Source organism: Asparagus officinalis, chromosome 1 (genome assembly GCF_001876935.1).
Source record: "Asparagus officinalis chromosome 1, Aspof.V1, whole genome shotgun sequence".
NCBI classification, from domain to species: Eukaryota; Viridiplantae; Streptophyta; class Magnoliopsida; order Asparagales; family Asparagaceae; genus Asparagus; species Asparagus officinalis.
Genome location: NC_033794.1, coordinates 15,656,192 through 15,673,325, shown reverse-complemented (window position 1 = coordinate 15,673,325; position 17,134 = coordinate 15,656,192). Strand labels below are relative to the sequence as shown.

Here is a 17,134-nt window from a genome sequence, read left to right as displayed (position 1 = left end):
TTTCGGCTTGGAAATGAGAGGTGAGGGCAGCGAGGGGCTTGTGGGTATTTAAAGGGATAGAGCTGGCGGGCCCCGGCGTAGGGGAGGGTGGGAGGGATGACGTGTTAAATTTATTTTATTTTATTTTTTGTATATGGGAATTTTAATTTGCCGCCCTAAACCGACTATCTACCAATCTTGATTGTGTTTGCATTGGCCCACTCTTCAGAATAAAATCATACAGAGATGGCTATATAAAAGAAAAAGCGTATTAAATATATCGTTTTTCTCCTAATTTTTGAAGTCCACCGTTGCATTAAATTTTAAAAAAATAACACTTCAATAAGTAGTTATTATTAACATTATTTAAATTATTTATTTTGATTTTATACTGATTTAAAATTGATAGTAGATGTAATTATTTGTATTCACTAAAAAAAATTGCTTCTAAGTGTATCAAATTTTGATAGATTATTGTGCTTGGGTTTACTATCAAACTAATTTATTTTTTAAAAGTAATATTTAGCAGTTTATTTTGTCTGAATTAAGTGACGCTGGTGATAATGATGGTGATGGTGATATAGGGTTGAGATGGCGGTGTTAACTGTTGTAAAAACAGAGGATGATAATCGTGGTGATTAGATTTCAGAAAAAAAAAAAAATATCATGTTTAATTGCTATAGTAGTACGATCATATCAGATAATGTAACTTGCGGTGTATTTAGATGAGTTTCTAGTCTTGACTCGAACTTTGGACTTTCTGTGTTCCTTTTCCTCGCCAGCTGTCTGTGCATCAATAGCTGTCTGATTTTCTATCAGTTGATCTTTGCTATCTTTTATTTACATTTTTTTTTTCTTTTGTGAACTTGAAGTACAAATCCAGAGAAAAATACAGTAGTACACTGTACACGCGAGGAGCTTTAAACATTTTCCATTGTTATTGGATATATCCTGCATTATGTGAGCAGTGAGTTCCGTGAGTTCAGATTTCTATTAGAATATAAAACAAGAATACTGGAGCATCATCGTAACTTTAAAGTTTTAGTGTAATGATTAGAGGACCTAGTTTAAGATTGTATCAGGTAACCCAAGTTCAAATCCGTCGGTCACAAATTTAAATCAGATTTTCTAAATATTGACATCGTCACCTAAGTCCATGTTCCTGCCCATAAAAAAGGGATAAGACAATAATCATCAAGCCATATCAAAACTTTAGGGTTTTGTTATAATGGTTAGAGGGACTTTCATAGGGCATCAGAGCCAACATCGGTTAGTATATTGTTAGCCACAAATTAAACATAGATTTTTTTTAAAAATTATGGCCGACATGTGAGTTCAGGTTTTAGACCATAAAAAAAGGGCATTCAACCTATAGGAATATGTCAGAATATAAAATAGTAATCCTCAAGCATTATCAAAGCTTTAGATTTTTGATATAAGTGTTAAGAGGGACTTTCGCATTCTTTACATGCAAGCTTATGATGTTCATATTACTTATGTAAGTATAATTCAAATATCTACGACAGCAAATACCTATAGTACATACTAACTTATACATATAAGATTCACAATATAATTATATACATAGTAAACTCATGCATGATAGCGGCTTGGGAAATTTTGCAGGCTTCATGTTTATCAAAATGGAGTACACAACCCATAAAGTCAATAGAAAATAAAACGATTATTAAACAGCAACATAATAATAATAATAATAATAATAATAATAATAATAATAATAATAATAATAATAATATAATAATAATAATAATCTCCTACTTAGATAATTATGATGGTCCTGTTTATGATTAATAATATAAGAGTTTATCAAGCTTCTCCGACATCATTTAGTTAAAAGTCGTTAAGGATAATTGTGATTTATTTGTAATCAATAATTAATGGTGCCGCCCCACAGTTGAACGGATCTCCTAAAGGCTAAGCCGTCATATATGCATGTATCACCCCACCCACAAAAAATAAAATTTAAATACCTCCCAATGCATCATATAGTGATATAAGCAAATTCTAGCTTCTGAGCAATACAAGGTACATTTTAGTGAATTTGCTTTAAGAAGTCCACTTAGTGGATCATAATTATTCATCAGTTAATTAGTGGCCCGTAACAATCTCTCTCGAGTAAAATATAAGAACAAATGGAATTTATAATAGTTGCATGATGATAGTTATATATTTGTATTAGGACATAAAATTATAACATTCAACTCTCATCAAAGATCAAACTAATCCAAGTTTATTTTTTACCGATCATGAATTAAAATAGATTTTAAAAAATAAAAATTGCTGCACGAGTCTAGATGCCTATAGAAAGTAGCTTATAAAATTATAAGTCTCCCGGTTAGGTGGGGACCTCTTATACTCATAGTAATTTGTGGAGAATAATAAGCAACGAGCTATACAGTCTCTTCACATGATTCGCCAACAAATCCCATTTTGTTTGTTTTGTTTTTAATACTACTTTAATTATGATTTAGGTTTTTAACGGAATACGTGTCAATCTCTAACGAAAAGCTGGACGAGACTCTTGCTGTACAAAATTCAACCGCAGGGTTAAAGAGCAACAAAGATCATGCTATCTTATTAGATTTGGGATTAATGTATAGGACTCCCGTAACTTTGTTTTCTGAAGAAGTAATTAATTATCTCTACCAATGTTTATGACTAGTACTCTAAACTCGGTAGTTGTACGTACGGTTTTTATACGGATGACCTAAACAACTGGCATGTCTGTTTGCGTAGATAAATTTATACATAAACTCCAACTATACAACTAAATAGATCATGTTGATAGATGTTTTAATGAATTGAAGATGTAATATTTTCTCTTTCCTCTTGAAGGAGAGAGGACAACCTGCCGATTGCGATAAGGAAAATGCTAGAGGCACACCCCCTAACCACATCTCCAACCACACTCCTCTCTCGCTACAGTGCACTAGGGCCCACATGAGAATTTTTTTTAAATTCTCACGTGGGCCCCAGTGCACTGTAGCGAGAGAGGGGTGTGGTTGAGGGTGTGACTGTAGCGCCTCCATTGCGATAAATATATATGAAACGTAAATAATAAATAAAAAAACAAATTGGCTTTTGTTGTCCTTTTTCCCCACATTTAATAGTGATGTACATTTAGATTAGGCCATATCCGGCTGCATTCAATATCTTGCGGCATTTGGTACGTAACTTCCACCATTTATAAGGCTTTCTACACCTAAATATTAATGATTGGATAATTAAGAACAAGGCCTAATGCAGAATTTTATTTTTCAATTAAATTAGCTAGTTGTTTAGTGGATTGTCATAATTTATATACAGGATGCGTGTGGATACATTCAACTATTTGTACCCTCTTGAACTATTTCATTAGGTAGACGTACGCATGTCATATAAAATGTCATTGACATGGATAACAAGCTTACTATTTTAAGCTAAACTTAAGACAGAAAACTAGTTATTAATGTCACATGATTTTCACGTGACATCATCCGAGTTTCAAAGATGTAAGTGATAATAGTCAAACAGTTTAAGAAATGTAAGTGGAACTAGAATAAAGATGCAATTTAGAAAATACTTTCTTTACTTCCAAATAAAAAAGCTAATTAAGGATGATTCAATTCTCGTTTTGATGGTAAAATCCAAACGTTAGAAAGAAATATTAGAAAAAGGAAACCAAACAATATTGATCGTAGATATTCTCCGGAATAAAACATATATAGAGCAAATATGCTTCCACGAGGATTATTAGTAACTTCATTAGGATCATTCATTCCACCGGACGCACCTCTTAATGGCAAGGCGGGATTGCGGGTTCACACGTGTTGCTCCTTTCTTTCACGTGCCAACGTTTTCGCACGGCGAAGTCCGACACGGATGTCCCGAAAACCAGAGCGAGTAGCACACGTGCCGTGTAGTTATTGCGCGGCCCGGGACGGAGACGAGAGGAGATCTCACCGACACCTACGTGGATCGACGAGAGCCTCACGTTCGAAAACGTGCGAGTACTCTACACGCGTTGAGGATTAACGGTCGGATCCCGCCTCGCGGTTTGGTCGTGCTGCGGGAACGGAGTCGTCTAGACGTTTTGAGCCCACGTGACTTTTACTGGGGGGGGCGATGTGGGCCCCAACGGTGATGTGACATGTCGTCGCCAGCCGAGCTATTTTTTTTGGAATCTTCGTTATTTCTGAAATTAGTGATTAAAAAAAAAGCTAAGAGTTCGCCGTAATTAGGACGTCGTCGCCTTTGTTGGGTAGAGACACTCCGTAACTAATTACTCTCTTATAATTTCCAATTAACAACATAAATGCTGGTTGGTTAAAAAAAAGTTAATCAAGAATAGGGGTTCCGTTTTAAATATTACATCTTATGATTAAGATTACATTCGTTTATTTGTCCAATGTTGTTTCTTCCTTATCAATAGCAATTGTTTGTTAAGTTATGATGGAAAATTATGTAGATGGTAATTATCCCAAAACGAGCGTGAGCATGATTTTCAAATATGTTATATCTATATGTAGATAAATCATAGCAATTTAAATTTTCGTTTACCTTGTTTAATCCAATAATTAATCAGCAAAAAATAAACAATTAGCTAAAAGAGTAACAACTTTAGTGTTAACTACTAGCTTCTCTTTCCAGAGTGTCTCCACCTAATGCTTTTTCTATCACAAGCACGGATATTGTCATGCTCAACCAAATCTTGGTCACAAAAGTTGGGCAATAATTCCCCCTATCGGAAGAGATAAGATTCCCGTTTGAATAATATGGCATCGCTTCTCTCTCTCTCCAACTCAAACTCAATGTCATCATTGATATGAATGGCTAAAATTATATTTCTTCAATCTCAATAGTTTACTAAGAGCATCTCCAATCAAAAAATTCAAAATGGTGTAGTTTTTACATCAAGTTGGTGTAGTTTTTACACCAAATTACTATTCCATCTCCAACTCATTACACCAAAAAAAATATTCCTTTTATTATTCTTATCTTTTAACATTTTTATCTATTTAAAATATTTAACAAATTATATAATTATATAATACATTACATATAATTAATTATAATAATGTGTAAGTTTTTTTATGTCCTAATTTAATGTTGTATTTTTTATCTAAATGTAAATTTGATTTATATTTTCATTTAGTATTACGGATTTTAAGTGTTTGAATTAAATTATCTATTTTTTATTTTTGAATTTTATTTTAATAATTATTTTATACTATAATTTCATTATAAACGTTAAAAATAAAAAAAATTAAATGGAATAAACCGAGGTTAATGAATGATATAATAGGGTACAATAGGTATTTTTAATTTGTTATCACATAGTTTAAGAGTAAAATTAAAAAAATAAAAAAACTCTAAAGCTACAATGTTGCCGCATTCATGGCGCAACACTGTAGCACCTCATCAAAATAGCGCAGGGTTTAGCGTTCGGTTGGAGGGTGAATTGGCATTGGGTTTGCGTCAACTTGGGAAAATAGCGTAGGGTTAGGGATGCTCTAATGCTTAAAGGCTAAATATCATAACCCACGCCACCTCAACTTTGGATGATTATTATAAAAACCAAAACCGCTTTAAATTTGAAATTTTATCTGAAAACACCTCCTAAATTAGGGGGTTCTGATAAATGGTTTTTTTAAATAAAATCTGAAAGTTAAAGGGGAATTTTTTGATAATATGCTACTAGCTTAAAGGGGGTTTTTTAAATAAAATCTAACCGTAAATTTTCGCTAAATAATAATAGATAACAAGGAATCGGTAGAAAGCTGAAAGACTAGTCGGAGATGCAGCGTCTCCATTAGTCACCCATTTGTCATCTTGAACTTTTACAGCAGCATCGACCAACATCTTCGTGTTATGTACTTGTCACATGAACAAATAGCAACTTTATTACATGCCATATTTATATTTACGACTAACCTAACAGTTAGTACATCACGGTTTCTCTACAATTGACAAGGGAAGCTGCTGTCTTCCACTGCACAGAACTCTTCCGAGTAAGTTCACGAAGAAAGCAAGCACAGAACAAAAGACAAAAACATCCCACCGCCCATTAGAAATTATAAGCTCTGACTGAGAACGACTAGGAATCTCTTTTTGGAAAAAAAAAAAGAAAAAAAAAAGAAAATTAGGGATTTTGTCCAACGCAATGCGTTATACGCACAGGACAGTCAAGTTGCATCCGAAGGAAGTGGAACTGTCAATTGTGGAGTGAGCAGTCTGAAAGTTGAAGCAAGAGACAGAGGCAAACAAGTGGCTTCGTGGTGCTGTAGTAGTTAGCGGGGAAATGCGCTGTGAAATTATGTACCATGATGCGCCCTGATTTCGAGTGTTGACGACGTACGTTATTGCAGCTAGCTAGGCATCAGTAAATTAAGTAGACATTCTAGCTAGCTAGCACTTTAAAGGAAAACTTTTTGACCCCACTGTTTTTGGTCAAGCGACGAAGCCTAGGGCAAAAGGCCTAGGGTCCATGCTTTAGCTATCACCCGAGGCCAAGAGCATGTTTCTTTCCCCTTGTAAACAGTTCGATTCCAGATCAAGAAGATAATAGTTAAGGGGCTGTTTGGTTGGCATTTTTTGTCCTTGTTTCCCTGTCAAAACTGACAAAAACTGTCAGTTTTAACAGTTTTACTTGCAAAAACGTCCCAAAATAGGCGTTTTTGTAAGTAAAGCTGTCAAAACTGACAATTTTTGTCAGTTTTGACAGGGAAACCCAAACAAAAAAAGCCAACCAAACAGCCCCTAATAGGAATTGCCTTAAAAACTACCTAATTATACGAAAATCATCTTTTAATTTCAATTTATATATAAATCGCATTTAAATTAAGAGGACTCGTGTTGCAATCAACTAGCCTCCATGTTAAATTTTCACTAAAAAAAATCAAAGACGAGATCAAAAACTCAAATTCAAGAGCACAAGTTGTATTCTGACAAGACCTAAAACATTAACAAAATGAGCCAACGCGACTGGATTATGAGCTTTTTAAGGGTATTCTTGGTTTTTTAGGATAGAATTTGACTAGGAGGTCGTTAAGTGCAACATAAACGCACCTTATATGTAGTTTATACATAAAAAAAAATCGAAAACGTGATTTCCGTAAAATTACCCTATTTCTTAGGTGGCTTTAAAGAAAAAAAAAACTTTAATTAGTAAATTACAAGGCTTTGGAGTTGCTTGATTTTTGGTGCAAGCACATGAGAGAGAAAACCAACCTTGATGATGGGAAGTTGCGTCACCAATGAAGTAGATGATCACCATCATTACCAACAAAATCGTAGCTAGTCAAAGATTTAGGATCAGTTATTAAGTCGGTCGCTTTCGTATCGCCTCTCGTCATGTTCTACAGCTAACTTAATAAGGACACCTACTTGGATTTTAATTGCTTGCTAATTATAATTAGGAAATGGTGACGAGTGTTATTATAAAAGCAGAAACTTGTTCAGTCCAGTCCAGCTCACCCCCACCGTCCTAGACTTGTTTGTGCCTGCATTTAATTTGAGTTGTGGCCTTAAGAACTATTGGTTTTTATAGTCAATTGTTAATTAGTCATAATCGTCATCTTTGAGGGACTAATAATAGAAAGTAAAGAGCTAATCGCAAGAAACTAAATAAATACTAGCAATTGTGATATCACTGTTGTTGAATTAGTAAATAAATTGCCTACATCAGCACTAACTAAAATATTCTCAATAATCCACTGAAAATAGAAATAAGCTACATCCTCCCATGCTTCATCATCGCTAGATCATATTCGAAGTCATACAAAAATTGCCATTACCTCAAAAATGTAACCTATTTTTGTTACTGTCTGCAGCAAAAACCCGTCCAATTCCAGCTTACGAGTTCGCTTACAAACTCGTACCAAACACACAAACTAAAGCATGTGTCAGCCAACAACCAGTTCATTAATTTCACGCCAGATTGCACTTAAATGCCTATGCACCTAAGTGACTTTTATTTTAAAACCGAGCAAATAAATACTCTAAAGTATTAAAATATTACATATAAGTATCTAAGAGTTTAAAAAAAATCACCTTCTTTACATATCTAAGAACACCACACATAACATGAGGTGGCAAAATATAATTCTAAAAACTTTTGGTTATTTAAGTGAAGCCATTTACAGAGGGTGTTTATATTAAACATTGGGTAAAAAAAGGCACCAATTTGCGATATTTTGAAACATTGTCGCATTTATCTGCAATGTTTAAATTATTTGATGCATTTATTTGCTCGATTTTAAAATAGAGATCAATCAAGTGCAAGTGCAATGTTGGTGAAACAATAGAACATCGAAGTGCGATTTAGCCTTAACTTCATTCCTATGTGATTCGATTATTTCCATGATATCCTTCAATTATCCAATGACAGACATCACTCTCATCCACCCTCGAAGAACCATGACAGACATAAGAGACCAGCGTGAATACCGCATTGAACCCTAAAACAGAGAGCTGAGATTGCGACTGAAAACAAGCTTTCATCCACGAGGGATGAACATCTCATTACAGAACAGGGGGAGGATATCCACACAGAATGATAACATCAGAGACAAGAATCCAAGACATCAGAAAAGTCCGATATCTTGCTGCTCCTGAAAGTTCTTTCATCTAAATTTGAAAAACAACAGAGCAACCCACCATCTAGTGTGTATATTTGGATAAAGCTGGCATAATGCAAGAATAGTCTTTTCGGCCAGATCAGAGTGAAGATCTAGCTCACAATTAACAGGACCACATCAACTAATTATGAGAAAGCATTGGTCAATTTCAATACCACCAAACAAATCGCACATGCTGATGGGTGGGGGGGGGCGGGGCCAGCGGGGGGGCTAGAGTGCTCCACGCGCACCAAAAATAATCATTTTTTTAGATACTGGTATTTTACCATCTGCAGTAAAAACAAACCACATTGAGTTCCAGCATGGAGCAAACAAATTAGTGATGACGACGTGCGTGTGTAATGAAATAATAACTTATACCAAACACATAAACCACAAGGTGCCAGCCAACTAAAGCTATAATACCTTCAATCATCAAGTTCATTAATTACATTCCTATAATTCAATTTTTTTCATCATCTCATTCCATTATCCAATGACATCTCATTAGACATCACTCTTACCTACTCACGGGGAACCATGACAGATATCAGAGGCCAATATGAATTCAGCATTCAGCAACAAACCCTAAAACTGAAAGTTGAGATAGTGACTTGAGTATGAGTACCGTATCGTCATCCATAAAGATAAAGGTTAAGGGATTCATAAACAACCACATAAAATGATAGTATCAGTCACAGATTTTGTTTCCCCTCCGATCCACGATCGTTCATTAAAAGCAAAGAGTGGGAAAGAGCTAAACATCAACATCTTAGATGACAGTAAGAGCCGTAAAAAGGTGAGACCGAAGCATGAGCAACCACAACATCAGCTCATTGATCATGCTCTACTAAAACATGAAAAATTAGCAGGAATTTTTTAACAACAATGATGTCATATAAAAACTAAATCCTACCGCGTCTGGAAAGAATCTAAGGTACCAAACAAAGTTAAAGACATCTAACAGAATCCATTATCTTTATGTCCCTAACTTCATTTTATGATTTTATCTAAAACAGGAACCAACATTCCAACCCAGGCTAGTCAATACATGGTAAATTACGCACAATGTATCCAAAAAAGCAAAGTTCTATACATACTGAACTGCTAATTCCATTTCACTAGAAGCTTATATGCAACTATTGAGATCGAAACAAGGGGAAGCACAAGAGGAAAAAAGTTGGGATGCAAGAACAGTCTTTTCAGCCAGATAAAAATGGAGATGTGGTTCAAAATAACAGGACCACATTAACTAATTATGAGAAAGCATAATCAACCAAAATGCACATGCTGATGATAAGATTTCTACACATAACACTTCGACCTCAACACCACAAATATATATATATATATTTTTGTGATTATCATAGTGAGAACAATGGCTTTGCCAATACGATTTACCTAGGCACTTCATCTTGGCTCCTGTTTTGACACTTCCCATATCCATGTCCATGTCCGACACTCCTTGGACACTTATTAAATGTATACATACATTTATTCAGACGTGTACTCAACTATATAATACATGCTTTAGCTTAAAACACTTGTAATACACTTCTTGGATGTATATTTTACACCTCACCTCAAATTTACGCAACTCGTTGGACAAGGGTCAAGTTCATTTTAGCCCATGCCTAGTTCAAAAGTATGATGTAAAGAGTCGTTTGGGTATCCAGTTCAAAAAGGAGTAATTTGTCAATTTATAACATGCTTAGTTAAAAAAAACCATAAAAATCTTATAGGAAATTTAGTTCTCATAACATGTGAATAAAAAAAACAATGATCTTGCGTAAATTGCTAATTCCAATTAAGTATATATAGCCATGTCTAGGGGTGTTATCGGAGCGGATACGGTTCGGATATGACACTTACCATATCCATATCCGCTTTTTATAAACGGATACGGATACGGATCATCTTCGGTAAGGAAAAACATTAACCATATTGGCACTTATCGGAAACGGATACGGTTCGGATATTTGAGAATCGGATCGGATATGATCACGGATATAAACAGATATTCGACAAATGGATATGAATTGAATATGAATTAGTACACCTATACATAAATTACAACCAAATAGGTAAATGTATGAACTTTATTATTTAGGTTTGTAAGTTGCGAAATTTCAATATGGTTGGTGGACGAGGTTTTATGCAATTATCAATATGGTTCCTCCTTTTTCATTTTCTATTATTGATTTCAAAACGCATGTTCTGCCTCATGCTAAAAGTGGGCATGAATTTATACTTCTTGGAGAGACTTCCTCTGGAAATAATTTTACACAATAGGGTCCCCAAAGCTTTTTTCTGCCTTCACAGGTTAATCAGTCTTAACAGCAGCAGTGATTCCTTGAAGAATTTTTTTTTTTTTTTTTTGCGCCAGTAAAAACCTTAAAATTTAGCATCTGTTCTTATTAGATTGCCTAATTCATCCTAAACGTGCCTGCTCACACCTCATCTATCTTAACTAACCTAAGCTTTCATGGTATATATACAGTTCCCTCTAACAAATTTATAGAAGCATTGGTTAATAAGCTCCATGAACACATTCTTCTTTTACACTGCCCTCATTTTTTTAAAAAAAATTCTTTCATCTAACATCACCAAGATGAAATTTTTATGGTACTGCTGCTTTGCACCTATCGGATTCCCAAAATTATCCCTATCCAGATCAAAGCTACCTCATAATCCAAACCAAGAACACTAGAAACCGAAACAAGAAGAAAACTTTAGAAACAAAAGAGGGGAATTCCTGTTACCAGAACGCAGTATAGTTGGAAAACCCTAGAGCAGACACCATGACCCCAATCGAAGCCCCAGCGAAGAGACATTGCCCCAATCTCAGCACCAATCCGCTCACTGTCCCAGGGCTCCCCACCAAAACCTTCATCCCCTTCTTCGAGAAACCCTAATTTCTCCCGGGTTGGAGATTTAGTGCTCTCTGCAATGTCAGAGAAGGATGGGTGTGTTAATGTTGGGGAGTTTTAAGAGGAGGATGAGGCGCCGCTGGAGCAAAGTCCAGAGAGGGACGCTCACGCTAGGGTTAGAACTTAGACAACTTAGACTTTATATCTTAGAGGTTTGGGTTAGCGGTTACGGGTTGTAAATATTGTAACTTTGGACCCGGATTATTATTACATTGCGGATATCCGTATCCGCAACACTCATATCCGTTACCGAATCCGTATCCGAAAAAAAATCCGAAATCATATCCGTATCCGTTACCGTATCCGCCCGGTTTCAAAATTGTCCTATCATATCCGTATCCGTTCGGATACGGATGCGGTTCGGTTCGGATATATCCGAACCGTTTGGCACCCCTAGCCATGTCCCATTATCCTATCTGTTACAAATTAGTCGTGTCCTGTATCCTTACCTGTGTCTGTGTCTTGTGCAACATACTGTACATGTATATATGCAAGGAACAAAAGAAGAATCTAGTAGTGACCAAAACAACATAATCTGGAAGCAAAAAAAAAAAGCCTAACTAACCTCTAATTCCTCATAGGGGTGGAAATGAACCAAATAATTAACAAATAGTTCGATAATTGTTCGAAAAAGTATTCGATCATATTCGATTCGGTAGTTCATTTACCACTAAACAAATATTTTTTAGTATTCGAGTTTACTAACAAATAGAATTTAACCAGATGTATATTCGATTCGTTTGTCTATTAAATATTCGTTTAAAATTTGACCACATCATATTACTTGTATTATTGCACATATGATGTCATATTTTTAACCTACATACCATTTCTACTTGAGCTTTATATCCTGATTTTAAGACTTAAATAATCTTAAATCTGTTTTCTAATTAAAATTTTGATTTAAATATATATACATCATATATTATAAAGGAATAAATTTTATTTATGAATTCAAATACTATTTGAAAATCAAATTCTTTAGCGGAATAAATATACTTTGATATTCGATAAGTATTCGTGAATATTCATGAATATTTATCAAATACCAAGTATTCGAGTTCGAATTCGAAAAACTAGATATATGAATTTTAGAGTCCACATTCGAATTCGATAATTTTAAACAAATACAAATACGAACATCTTAGTATTCGATTCGATTCGATCGTTTACCACCCCTATATTTCCTCATAGCTTTCAAGTTGACACAGTTGATAGCTGATCACTGCTTATCTCAAATCCTACAACTAATACATAGCCCAACCTCGTTAACCTCACCAAATTTCAATTGCATATAAATTCAACTTAACATAAACCAAAGCCTGACACCGTTGTAAAAGTAAAATTATATCTGAAATCCTAAAGGCAATCCCAAAGTTCAAATCCCCAAACAAAATTTCATATACCAAGGCTACATGCATATATATGGTTTAGACTTCAGAAAATCCCATAACCATCTCTCACCAAAACCTTAACCCTGTGGCCATAAGTTGAAAAAATGTACATGCAAACAACCTTGTGTCGTAGTTTTATATTTGTACTCAATTTAGCATTGTTTTCCTGGTTGTTCTCTTTTAGCATTGAGTTCTACAACACAGGGTTGTGCAATATGCAACATTCCAAGGAATTCAACCACGCCTTTATATTTATCATCCAAATATCCACAGAAACCTTAGTTTGCATTGTATAAGTGTTAAGACCATCATTTAAGTTAGCTAGATTATACTAGTTGCAGGCTTGCAGAACTGTAATAAAAACCTCATACTATAGTTTCTCCTTGAGTTCTAAAGGCAAACTGACATCAATCCTTAATGCATTCAATCTCAACAATCAATTGTATAACCAAATCACTCAGAGAAAATAAGAGTTAATAACTTAAATTTGATCCACATAACAACAAATGCAAGCTGATATAGATAAATTATCATCAGTCATAAATTCCTAAACAAAGCTCAGTACAAAAAAGAAAAATTGCTTCATGTAACCTAATTTGCGATTAACCTGATAAATTCCCCTCATTCACTCAAGCGGCACCTCCACATCCCCTTCATTGATCTCCTGCTGCAAATCCTTCGGATCCTTCCCATCAACTGTACACCCAACCGAGACACACGTACCCAAAATCTCTTTAATCGTTCCACTCAAATCCTTCGCCATTGATCTTGGGCTCATAACCCTAGCAATCTCAATCACATCATCAAGTGAAATATTACCGGAATGCTTAATGTTCTTGGTTTTTTTGCGATCACGCTCCGGCTCCTTAAGAGCCTTGATGACCAGAGCGGCAGCGGAGGGGACAACAGAGACCTTGGCCTGACAGTAAGAGTGGAAACAACCAAACCGTTTATAAAAAGTTCATATAAAAATAAACAAATAACTTTTTGAATTTCATAAACGAACAATTTAACTATATATATATTTGATTGGTTTCATTTAAAAATTAACCGTTTATAAATGGCATGAGTACACACATGATGTTATGCTTTTGCCCCAATTATATTTCACATTTAACTTCTACACTAATTTTAAGAAATTTAATGTGTCCCCAAGTAGCTCTCCAGACCAGATATTCAAAAAACAAATGTGCACACCATAACTATAGACGAATTGTTTCCAATTATAAATTTAAATTCTTTCTGCAAAATCAAAATCTTTATAAAAAGATGAAATTTATTTCTTTAACCAAATAAAATTATTTTCATAATCGAATAGTCGAATATTCATACATTATAAAAGGGTTAATTGCACTTAAATACCCTAAATTCATCGTTTTTTAGCTTTGATATCCTGAAGTTTAAATTTGTCCCAGAAAACACACCAAAGTTCTACCATTTTCAACTTCAACACCCCAATGTTTAACCATTTTGAACTTCAATAATCCAAAGTTATACCATTTTCAACTTTAACACAAAAGCTCAATATTCGATTCGAATCGTACCTGGCGATTCTGGACGGTGAGCTTGACGGTGACACGTAGGCCCTTCCAATCCTTGGCAGTTTCTTTGGCGATGTCTTCACCGATCTTTTTGGGGGAGAGACCGAGGGGCCCGATTTTTGGCGCGAGGGAGGAGGCGGCGCCGACCTCACCGCCGGTGACGCGAACGTAGACGTCGACGACCTGCGAGGGATCGAATTTGGGCGGCATGATTGAGGGCGGCTAGGGTTTGAGACTGAGGTGGAGTTAGGGTTCTGGAATGAGTAAGCAGGAGAGGGATTAGGGTTTGCGTGGGAGACGAAACTATATAGTGTTGGGCCTAAGTCTTATGGGCTGGGTTTGTTGGGCCTCATTGAAGTCGTGTGCACTGGCCCTTTTCTTCAGGTGGTATCTCGCATTGGACACTATAGTCTATTTGTTTTATGTTAATTGGACCTCGATGCTCATTATTTTCACTTTGAAGTTGTTTTAAAATAAAACCCTGTATTTGTAATTTACACCCTCAAATCTAAACTTGAGTGTTACGCTCGGACAAATTTAAAGGAGATTAAGAGAAACCTGATGAACAAATGTAGATTACCAAAAGGTAGCGGAGAAATCAATACTTCTAATTCAAGCTGTTAAATATTTAACTGACGGTTGTGAAGTATTGTGATTCATTTTAAATATAACACTTAATATATATATTCTTATGAATTGACATCATTCCTATTTTACACTTAAGAAGTCACGTCACAATTATCTATTAAATAATTAACGATTTGGATTAAAGTAGTGATATCTCTAATACTTTTTGGCATGAACATGAACTCTCAAGAAAAAATCAAGTCTTCCTTATAGTTTGAGGTTTGATTTGGTAGGAGGGAAAGTGGAGTAAGGTGGGGAATAAAATAAGAAATCCTTTTTGCTAGGGGGGTTTAGAGGGGGAGGTGAGTCTGGATGAGGTAAGGATGTAGTGAGAGAGAGTGTAAATGAATAGAAAGTATAGAGAGAGAAATATCCTTCCGATTTGGAGGGATACATGAGAAGAGAAAAAAAGTATATTATGATGACTGATATCATTATCAATTTTCATAGTTAACGCAATTGTCTACCTTATCAAATCCTTCTCTACCTCTCTCCATTGTATTTTTATTAACTTGTCATCTCCTCAATTTAAACAAAAATCATAAAGGGTATGTCTTTCCTTGCACCTCAGTGCACTTTACTGTATCTCACTTCCCTTCCTCATACTTCTACTAGACCAAAGTCTAAGATGGTGACATGGTGTTTAAGTGGCTTATTTTTTAAGCTTATACGATCATATGCTAGCTTTTATAATTAATTTTCAATAAAGTATTTTTTGGATAGAAAAGCCATTTACTTGATTAAACATAACTTATTTAGATAGCTTATAAGCTTGGTTTTTCAAAAATTGGGGAACCCCGCCTTTTTTAAATTTGTCTAAAAGCTAGGTTATTTGATACATTACTAAACATATTGATATTGAAAGCTAAACTTATAAGCTACTTTGATTTTAAAAATAATAGTAACAATAAGCTCCCCAAACACTCTGTAAAAGTATAAACTTGCTTGACATCTTACTTGAAATCTGTCATCATATTCTAATATCTGATAACAACAGTCTATATTATGTGCTGGCATTAGTTTTTAAGTTGATGATAAATTTTTTACATTGTAGCGTGTGATGCATGTTTGATTTTCAGTGGGTGTTAGGTAAGACAAGGACTACACAATAAACTAAAGTTAGAACAAGATAAGGATAACAAGATGATTTAATCGTAATATTTTGCAAAGAAAAGTGTAATTAGTGGGACATGAGATTTAATAATTTGAAAGAATTGCCATGAATTGAGATGTGACGGAAATGTCTATCTTTATCTATATGAAGATCGGGCTAGAGATAATGCATGTCCATGCTGATAGTTGTGATAATTGGAGAATGATACTCTCTCTTTTATGAGAACTAAGTTTTATACACGTGCAATGCACGTGGTTAAAGATCATGATTAAGTAGTTTTAGCTTATATTCTAACTAAAATTTGTTCCTCATTTTCACTTTAATAGTTTGTGCTTAATTTTTATCTCTAAACTTTAATGTTGCGATTATTCATTTTATTTAATGTTTGTTTAATTGGGCTACACCCAAATTAAATTTTCATGTTGATATTTGAATTTATAGAAAACAAATATAATTTGAAGCTATTTAAAATTTTATATTATTTTGACTGACATAAAGACAAGTTTTGCTTGAGAAAGTACAGTGCTGTAAAAGTGAAAAATATTGAAATAGTGTTATAAAAAAGATGAATATTTAAAATCAAAAAGGCAAAATGATTGATTAAAATTATTCTAAAATGACACAAAAGAGAATACAAAGTTTATTTCTAATCATTGATAGACTTTATAAAAAATTATAAACTAAAGACTAATGCTGACTCTAGTATGCTTTTATATGATAAAAGCATCCACATAAGCATATAAAAGTACTGAAAAAGTCCATAAAACTCTCTTCTAAAGATTCTTAATTCTACTCAAAATAATTAAACTATTCTATAAAATATTTAGAAAATATTATCTTTTATTCCTTCTGTTTTATTTTTTATTGAGCTAAGATCAATCCTTCTTCAACCTTTATCTTTTTTCCGAACAATTTTAGAGTAGTGTCTTCA

At 34.4% G+C, this 17,134-nt stretch overlaps 1 protein-coding gene across 1 annotated transcript; it reads right to left on the bottom strand.

The window, feature by feature from the left end:
* LOC109819431 (60S ribosomal protein L12) lies at positions 13,377 to 14,751 on the bottom strand. The gene is made up of 2 exons (XM_020385160.1): positions 14,466 to 14,751; positions 13,377 to 13,840 (listed from the first exon to the last, which is right to left on the bottom strand). Exons 1-2 carry the CDS (start codon positions 14,670 to 14,672, stop codon positions 13,547 to 13,549), a joined length of 501 nt encoding a protein of 166 aa, XP_020240749.1. The 5' UTR covers positions 14,673 to 14,751; the 3' UTR covers positions 13,377 to 13,546.